Source organism: Lactuca virosa, chromosome 1, assembly GCF_052849685.1.
Source record: "Lactuca virosa cultivar CGN04683 chromosome 1, Lactuca_virosa_CGN04683_v6, whole genome shotgun sequence".
Taxonomy (NCBI): Eukaryota; Viridiplantae; Streptophyta; class Magnoliopsida; order Asterales; family Asteraceae; genus Lactuca; species Lactuca virosa.
The window spans coordinates 205,970,277-205,980,030 of record NC_136426.1 but is presented as its reverse complement, the minus strand read 5'-3'; the positions used below and the strand labels follow the sequence as shown (position 1 = coordinate 205,980,030).

General features: G+C 33.3%; 1 protein-coding gene across 1 annotated transcript; it reads left to right on the top strand.

The window, feature by feature from the left end:
* The first annotated feature begins 7,029 nt into the window (after positions 1-7,029).
* Positions 7,030-8,465, top strand: LOC145108352 (uncharacterized). Its single transcript, XM_079045376.1, has 5 exons — positions 7,030-7,314; positions 7,445-7,529; positions 7,872-7,928; positions 8,007-8,135; positions 8,235-8,465. Exons 1-5 carry the CDS (start codon positions 7,259-7,261, stop codon positions 8,313-8,315), a joined length of 408 nt encoding a protein of 135 aa, XP_078901502.1. The 5' UTR covers positions 7,030-7,258; the 3' UTR covers positions 8,316-8,465.
* The last annotated feature ends 1,289 nt before the right edge of the window (positions 8,466-9,754 follow it).

Here is a 9,754-nt window from a genome sequence, read left to right as displayed (position 1 = left end):
GTCGCCGGTAATAAGTCGCCGCTAGCGCCCCATCACTATTGATCAATTTTTCGCCGCTAAAGAGAATAGTCGCCGCTAATGATTGTCTCGCCAGTAAAGAGTGTAGTGGCCACTAATGCTAATGTCGCCGGTAAAGACTATAGTCGCCAGTAATAACAATTTTCATTTTCTAATTTTTTTTAATTAACGATTTTGGTTGCCGGTAATAGTGTCGCCGGTAATTACATAACAACATTTGATTAAATATCAAAAATAATAGTGTCGCCAGTAATAGTGTTGCCAGTAATTACATAAAACAACCAAAAGTTTACAATTCTAACAAGTAGCAAAGCGTGACAACAAGTGTAATATAAAAATAATGCTCCTCCCTACATACCATCATCTTCGTTTCCATCGTTTCCTCGATTATTCTGTGATTGAAAAAACGAATAAAGCTCATCCCTACATGTCGGGTCGTTGAGTATTGTCCGAAGATTTTCCAACTACATAATAAATAACAACATATATAAACTTATGAGTTAATTTATCAAACATAAACAAAAACTATCAAAGTACATTGCTATTTTTAAATTAAGACAAAAAGCCAAAGTACATTGTTATTTCTTGCAGTTGGGACAAAAAAACAATTACCAAAGTTTTTAGCAAATAATCAACACAAAACGAAAATTACCAAATCAACATGCATTTTATAATGCCAAAGTAGATTGTTATTTTAAAACTAAGTCAAAAACCCAAAGTACATTGCTATTTCTTACACTTGGGACAAAAACCCAATTACCAAAGTTTTTAGCAAATAATCACCACAAAACGTAAATTATCAAATCAACATGCGTTTTATCATGCCAAAGTAGATTGTTATTTTTAAACTAAGACAAAAAGCCAAGTACATTGCTATTTCTTGCACTTAGGACAAAAACCCAATTACTAAAGTTTTTAACAAATAAGCACCACAAAACGAAAATTACAAAATCAACATGCATTTTATTATGCCAAAGTAGATTGCTATTTTTAAACCAAGACAAAAAGCCAAAGTACATTGCTATTTTCTTGCACTTGGGACAAAAACCCAATTACCAATGCTTTTAGCAAATAATCACCTCAAAACCAAAATTAGCAAATCAACATACATTTTATGATGCCAAAGCAGATTGCTATTTTTACACTAAGCCAAAAAAACTAAAGTAGATTGCACTTGGGACAAAAATCCAATTACCAATGCTTTTAGCAAATAATCACCACAAAAAACCAAAGTAGATTGTTTTACCTGTGATGGTTATGGTGATGGTTACGATGGCTGTGAAATCGGTGGGAGAGCATAAGGTTTACGGCCGATGCCTCTGATGTGGGCACGTCACTCCCCTAATACTTTCTCAAAAGCATCTCTTTCTTGAGCGGGTGTTAACTCACTTTCACATTGGGTTTGTTTTAAGAGCTCTTCGACAAACCGATTCTATAATTCCCAAAAGTAGGTAACAATTAAGTATAAATAAACACTTAATTATATGATAAAATTATAATTAAATACTTACATATTGTTGTTCCGCCTCGGTAGTAACAAATACACCATCCCTATTGGTATGAGCCTTGCGAAACGTTTCCACTCTCTTAAAGTTTTGCTTAACATTAAAAATTAGATTATATTTTAAATAAATAATTACATGTATCGTACGTTACCTTCTTATAGCAAGTACTTCTATACGAGCTGGAACCCCCACGATTCACGTTCGTTTGCATTTGACGGACTTTTTTGTTCCTGTGTGAAGCAATTATGTGTTCGTCCGTTTGGAAATACTCAACTGCTTTCTTCTGGTTATCACCGTCGATGCCCTCTGGAGGGTTGGCTAATGCTCTCGGGATATCATCATACCCCCCGACTGCCAAAAAATGTTCTTTTACATCAGCTTTACGGTCTTGATAACCTTTTAACAAAGTTGCTTGAAAACTCTTTGTCAACATATTAGCTTGTACATCCTGGTAAATCTGATCCAAATCAGACTTTGTCTACAAAATAAAAAAAATAAGTTAACCAAGTAAAAACTAGTCATAATTAACCATAGAAAATATTTTTAAATAAATAATTACCCCTAAATGTTGTATTACAGTGTCCTTTATTGCAGGGGAAACTTTTTTCCATGTCCATTTATCGAGAGGGACCATATGCCACATTGTTTTTCCAACTTCTCGTGAAAACATGTCTTTCGGCTCTCCTACGGGATCATATGTTATCTCCCTATCATAATCCATGGTAATCGGTTTGTTCTTATTCTATAATATCGCTCTTTCAAACTTTATATTTTTGGCTTTGCCTCGGACTTTCCTACGTGCATGTTGCTCAACTATAAATATAATTAAAAATTATTAGAAACGGTATTTAATTTATAATAATTGAATAAAAATAGTAAATAAAAATTCATAATAAGACTTATGGTCCTGCTCATGATGACCAGCACCTCTACCACCTTGGAAAGGTGGGTCCTTAGCCCCATCACCCCCGTGTCCACGGCCCATAACAACAGCCATGGTATATACAAACAAAATCCATATTGACAACATTTCCTGAAAAATTATAAGATATACATATACAATTTTTATTAAAAATAAACATTACATAGAAATAAACACTTACATAGGAATAAACATTTCTATTTAAACCAGGAATCCAAATAAAGTTCATATTACAAACACGTATTTCCTTAAAAATATTTTAATAAGAATCTTCCTTATATCCTTCAGTCTCTTCTTCGGTATCATAATCAGAATCGGTATCATCGTAATTAGTCTCGCAATCAAAAACATCATTGACTCTACCAGTTGGCGGAGGAACTTCAGTTGCACTTTCTACATCAACGATGACTCTAGGAATGTTTTGAAAGTACATGTTGAAATCAATAAAAAGTGGAGCATCGGATAAAGAGATATTTTGAAGAACGTCGACATTGTCTACATTTTCGTGTGAGCCATTGTGAACATTTTGGACAGAGTCACTGTAAACAAGTTGGACACGATCATCGTTCGATGGTAGATCCCAAATACTTCGATGATTAGCTTGCTCGACAACACATCGATGGTTATTGTTTGGCTCTCTGATGTAGAACACTTGTTTGGCTTGTGAAGCATATATGAGTTGATCATCTTTGTATGCTTCAAGTCGTGTGCCGATACTGGTGAAATTATCACTAGAAATAACTCTTGTTCAAGTATCAAACCACTTGCAACGAAATAGTACAGTTGAATAATCATGTGTATACCTCAACTCTATAATCTCTTCTAACTGGCCATAATATTTCTCGCCTTTCTCACCCACCGCTAAAACCCCAAAGTTTTGTGTTGTGCGTTGTGCATCATGACTAAGTACCATAAACCTAACACCGTTGAGTATGCATGCGGTGTAAGAATAAGCATTCATTTGCGGACCCATTGCAAGAGCCGACAACTCTTTGTGGAATTCCGGAGAGTTTTCTATTTTCATTTGATGAACCTAGCAAATATAAAGTAATAAGTGTTATGTATTCTTTAGATCAATGAAACAAATTTATTTTTTAATTTATGTTACCTTTTCAAGAAACCAATTACACAATTCTCTCGTGAAAGAGTATTTTTCACGGGATCTATGAAACTTCTCACCATTTTTTTGCATCCATTCATTTCTCCGAATGTTTAGAATGCTTAAGTCCTCTCATGCATTTGATGTGTCTTTACTTTTACCGTTCATTAGAACAGTACCTAACAAAATCTTGTCCACATTTTTCCGGACATGCATGAGATCTATGTTGTTCTTCAACTGTAGAGAAGACCAATACTCGAGTTCGAAGAAAAGGCTTCGTTTCGACCGGTTCAACTCGTCATCTTGCCACTTTGGCTCCCCACCTCCATGCTCAGGATGTTTACCTGGTTTACGAGTTTGTAGACGACCTAGTTGCTCTTGTATGTCGTCATTACTAAAGTGTCTCGAAGTAGGTCTTGTCTCTTCCAACCCGTTAAAGTCCAACCTCTTTCTTTACGGATCATTAGCATCTAGGAAACGATGATGACCGATATATACGACTTTTTTGTTGCACGGTACGAAGGAGTGTCTTCATTGCAAGTAGCACATGCTCTATACCCTTGCCAAACCCAGAAAATTAAGGTTTCCCAATCTGGCAAGTACGCTCACTGTACAATGAGTACGCCCTGCGTACTAGGGTGCACCATAGTATGCTCAGTGTACACCACGTACGCATGGCGTACTCCAAATCCCCAAAAATTACAATAATACCATTAGGGTTCCATCGCATACTTTCTTGAACTAAGGGACCAAAATGCAACCTAAATAAATTAAAGGACTAAAATTAGAAGCCCCTTAACATCGGGATGTTACACACATGGTTTTTCTTTATCATGAGATAAAGAACTTGTTTCGTTTATGTTTTTGAAAAACCTTAACATTATAATTGGATTAAAAAAATAATCGTCACAAAGTCATACAATTTCAAAAATTCTAAATCTAAGTATAATCTAAACAATTAATATAAGTTTACTACTCATCTATTAATTTTAGAGCATCACTGTTAATATCATAAAAGTCGAAATCAAACTATTAATTAAACATATAATACAACTATACTCCATTTAATGATTGTCGAATAAATCAAATTTAAAGCCATAAATGATGAACCATTGTTTAAAGTAATTTGGTAAAATGGTAAATTTCATTTAGTACATGTAATTTGATAAAAGGTAATGGTAAATATGATTTCTGCTATTTCGGAATATGTTGTTGTCTATGTCAAGCTATTGAGAGTACTATAAACCACAGAGAGAGAGAGAGAGAGAGAGAGAGAGAGAGAGAGAGAGAGAGAGAGAGAGAGAGAGAGAGAGAGAGAGAGAGAGAGAGAGAGAGAGAGAGAGAGAGAGAGAGAGAGAGAGAGAGAGAGAGAGAGTGCAAGTCCATTAAACGATTAATAGTGTACCAAGTCCATTAAACAACTTCCACTATGTACAGCCTTCTTCATATTTCTAGTTTAAAAGTTTATAAAGTAAAAAAGAAAGAGGGTTGAACATAGACTCATAAAAAATGGAGAGTTTGAGACAGTATGTGGTGATAGGAAGATGAAGTTCAAGCTTTTCATTCACCGGAGAGTGGTAGATGATTGTGTCGCTGCACACCAAACAACGTTGATGGGCTTAAGAGCGGTTACGGATGGCGACAATGAGTAAAGATTATGTAACTTTTGTTTTTTTAGGGTTTATGTATTTTTCGTCTTTTTATCTGTTATTCCTCAAAGTTCGTTGTTAATTTCTTGTATTTAACGGGTTTATAAGAATATTTTTTTTCTTGTATTTAACAAGTTTGAAAAATCAAATATAAATTAATATATTTATAAATCAGATTGTTTTCCTGGATAAGTATCTTCTAAGATCCAAAACTAGTTTTTAACAAGTTTGAAAAATCAAATGTAAATTAAGATATTTATAAATCATATTGTTTTCCTGCATAAATATGTATATATATTAGCCATTAAACTAATTTTTAGCAGGTGCTATCCAAATTTATTATATAACATACAAAAAAAATCCAAAAATAAGGGGTGTCCATGGACACCCTCTGCCTATAGATGGGATCACCCTTGTTTCTACCTTTATATTTTATGTACTATGAATAAGAAACTAAAACAATCTAATTACCTAAAATACCCATGCCCTAAGAAGATACTATTTATTTTTCTAAATCATCCATAATTTCCATGTTTATGAGATAGCAGAAAAAATACATTGCCTATTTTTTTTTGCATATAAAGTGTGGTATAAGTAATTGTGTTAAGTAGCATTGTACTAAAGTAAGATGATAAAAAAATGACCATTTTACCCCTAAATACCACTTATTTTGTTTCCCTCTTATTGTTCATTGTGGAATATAGAACATTAGCGTTAGCGGTGGAGTATATAGTATCGACGATGAGTCTAGGTTTTCTTGGCGTTACTCATGGAGCAATACCATGTAAGAGATGCTTGGCACAAGTATCATGTTACCGATAGTTAATTCTGGTAAGTTCCTTAAATCGAAAATTAGTTTTCAAACATAGACCATTTTTACAAATGTGTTTTGATAAATGTTCTATACTATGCTATTCTGGAAATTAATGATGGACCATCAATGGATATTTACCAACAAACTTGATCCTCGAGAATAAATCGTCCATAGGAAGTTTGTGCATGTGTTATGTTTCTTGCATGCTTATCAAAATTCATTCAACTGCCGTTCACATGTTCTAGAAGTCACATTGCGCTGAAACAAAAAAGGAATCCAAAGATACTTTAAATGCAAAGTCGCAATAAATATAACACAATATGCAAACATAAAAACACCGAGTGTGAGTAATCCAATTATCATCCAAATAAACTTTTCAATGTAACATTCACAAAATCAAATCTTTTTCGTTGAGCTTTCTTAAACTTATAGATTACAACTCGAGGGAATGTAAAACGATAAATATGTGTACAATTTGACCTTATGTACATTATTAACATCAGTTTCTTCACGTCATTTAATTTTAAAAATAATATAATTCTCAGTATATATGATTATTATGATTTCGTTAAACACAATTATAATTTTAACTTTTAGTGAAACCATTAATTTTTTAGTCACAGATTATATTAAGTTTGTGCTAATTACACACTTTGATGTTGAAAGGCTAAACAATCAATATGGTATACTCAACCTCGAATAATCACAATGTCAAATGATAGAAGATATTCTCACTTAAAAAAGAAAGAAAAATGTAACAAGTATTTTTGCTAAAAATATAAATAAAAATATTATGGCCATTTACAAATAAGAGCTGTTAAAAAAATATTTATGTATAGTAAGGACTACTATGGTCATTTACAAATAAGAGCTCTTAAAAAAACTACAAATAAAAAAGCAAGTGCCACTTTATTCATCAAGCAACAAAACTGTCATTTTGCGTAGTGGTTGGGCTGTATGTGAAGAAATGTAAAATTTTAGGGCAGGTGGATGCAAATCACCATCGCTTGAGATCAGGATTAGGGTTGACGCCCACACTTTTCTTACTATATATATTAGATGTTCAGTTTCAGTTTAATACGATTTCACAGCCGCTGTCATATTTTTTCAAACTATTCAACTACTGGCTTAGGAGGATATGCATATCTGAAAATCATCCATTGTTTTGATAAAGTTATCGATCTGCGTCTTTTTCGGTCATCATGATCACCAAAACTTTTATGTGTCGATTACGAAAAAAAAATCTCTATCATGCTTCTAGATCCAAAAACTAGCAAAGATCCGCAATATTTTAAAACAAAAAACATGTAAGTTAACTGATACGTTAATTTTTACCATTCTGAATCATGTGTTTTGAAGCTGTTTTGTCCTTTTTTTGTTGTTTCGAAGTTTATGTTGTTCGCCTGTCACTCACACTATTTCTTGATCTGTTGTCAGATCGGTACCAGTTAGGTGTTCATTGCATTTCAAGAGTCGGTTTTGTGGGTTTGTCCAGAGGCCACTCTACCTTACCCTTTCCAAGGTAAGTTTATAAAACGTTTTCTTTTGTAATTGTTTTGATGCCAATAAATTTTTAATGCTCAACTTTCCAATTTATGCTATATTTAGTAACGCTTCAGTAGTGTCTAAATCTGACATCTTGTTCCATTCTTACTGAATGGTGTTTGGAGATGATGGCGATCTTGACGGAAGTTGCAGATCTGATCACTACATCTTGACATGCTTATTATTTAAATATCAATAAATTTGGTTCCTGGAGTATTTTGCTTGTTTTAGTTTTGGTCCAAAGTTAAAATGGTCATTCAAAAAAAATCCAGTTATGCTGTGTTTTCATTTCTGATTGTTACATTTATTCTCCTTGCAGTGTGAAAGGGAATATCATATAGGGTGTTTGAGGGCACATAAGAAGATGGATCTGAAGGTTTGTTAATTTGAATCTCAATTTGCTCAAATTTCCAACGTTTTTCACTTGATTTAATATGAGATTGTTGATCTGAAGGTGTGCTTTCATTTTGGAGGAATCAGAATCGGAATCACCAATTCCGATGTGAAGTGGATTGTTTTCCTTGGGAAAGATGTTTCTGATGACAACAAAGTGTTGCTTTCTCAAGCAGTTGATATCTTTCATGTGAGTATAAACTATAAACTATAAAATAGTGTTTTTATTATTATTCTACAATGTTGCTACAGATTAATCAATAGATTACCATTTATTTTATTTCTGCAGGTTTTCATTGATTGTAACAGAAACGCTTCACATCTATTGTTGATTCCATTACTGGAAGTGATTTTATTCCATCAATGGTGACATTCTAAGGAACATCTTTCTTAGAAATGGAGGTGGTGGGTCCTCAAGGTGGAATTACTTTTCAAGATGGTTTTGGTTTTTTTCTTTGCATGGAGAAGTAAAGTAAACAATGAATGAATGAGTAATGAATACCCTTTGGTGGATTTATATTTGTTGGCTTTAAAATATAGATTTGATGTATGTTTCATGATTTTTCCTTTGTTTAATATGTAATTATTGTTAATTTTTTCATGAATTTATATTTTTTTTATAATGTAAAAATTCGCTGCCAAACTTTCACATAAAATCTATCGGTAATCGGTAATCTATTAGTGAGTTTTTCCTAAATTTCATCGTTAGTCCGTTAGTCAGTTATTCCGTCGGTAAACTTTTTGCAAAAAAGTACATTCGTTGGTGATCGGTTACTAATTACCGATGGACAAATCCGTTGCTAAATTTGCCGTAGCTGTCGGGAATCCGTTACATATATGATATGCCTTTTTGGGAATCAGATGTATGATCAAACACCTCTATAACCTTCTTTCCCCGTCTAGTGCAAGCATCATAAAACCAAGGATAGAATGTCTAATTCCTTAGATTGTTCCTAGTAAAATAAACTTATTTTTCTATAACCATACCAAAAGTAGATTAAAAAAACTTTTTATGTAAAAAAAATAATAAATAAATTTAAAGGTGAGAATATACCTTCAATGGCTCGATGATATCATAAACATTCTTTATTTCATAATCACCTTTAAACTCATCATTATAAGAAAAAGTATGAATCGGAATTACAGTTATACTACTTTTTATCTTCATGAAAATATAAAGGGGAACAAGATCAAGAGTAATGCATCAAACTAAAAGATTGTAATAATCAAACTAACTTTTTCTTGTATTCGTTAATCCCAAAAAGGTATGGATTAATAAACAAATTAGATGTGTCCAGATAAAATGAAACTCCAGCATGACCAGGCTAGTCATGGGGCCCCATACGGTATACATATGAACAACTAAACATATATTCATATAAACACATGCAATAATCACAAAGATAAATAACATACAGGATCCTAACATATCAAACCATGGGCCGACATTAGTGCCCGCCCGGTAAACATATAAACACATAACACATGCAATAGTCACGCAGCCAACTAGCATCCTCACATATCAAACCATGGACCGACATTGGTGCCTTCGGCCCACAAAACACACTGAGGAAACTCACCTCTAGCTACTGAATCTCTCAAACAAATCTCGGTCTACAGGATCTGAAGATCCCCGCGCTAACATCATCAAATAATATCCAATTAAAATTTGGATCTAGTCCCATATTCAAGAATCTAAGCTACTTGACCAATTTCCAGGGTAAAAGACCATTTTACCTTTATCCTTACTTGGCCTAAAACCAAGGCCCAATTTAACTACTCAAAAGGCCCAAATTCCTTAAACGGCAT

What these genes read in the sequence shown, in the direction of transcription:
- LOC145108352 (XM_079045376.1), top strand. Translation starts at nt 7,259, where the DNA reads ATGCTTCTAGATCCAAAAACTAGCAAAGATCCGCAATATTTTAAAACA. An exon ending in ATAAGAAGATGGATCTGAAG is followed by an intron (nt 7,929 to 8,006) that starts GTTTGTTAATTT and finishes GTTGATCTGAAG; the next exon opens with GTGTGCTTTCATTTTGGAGG. An exon ending in AAGCAGTTGATATCTTTCAT is followed by an intron (nt 8,136 to 8,234) that starts GTGAGTATAAAC and finishes TTATTTCTGCAG; the next exon opens with GTTTTCATTGATTGTAACAG.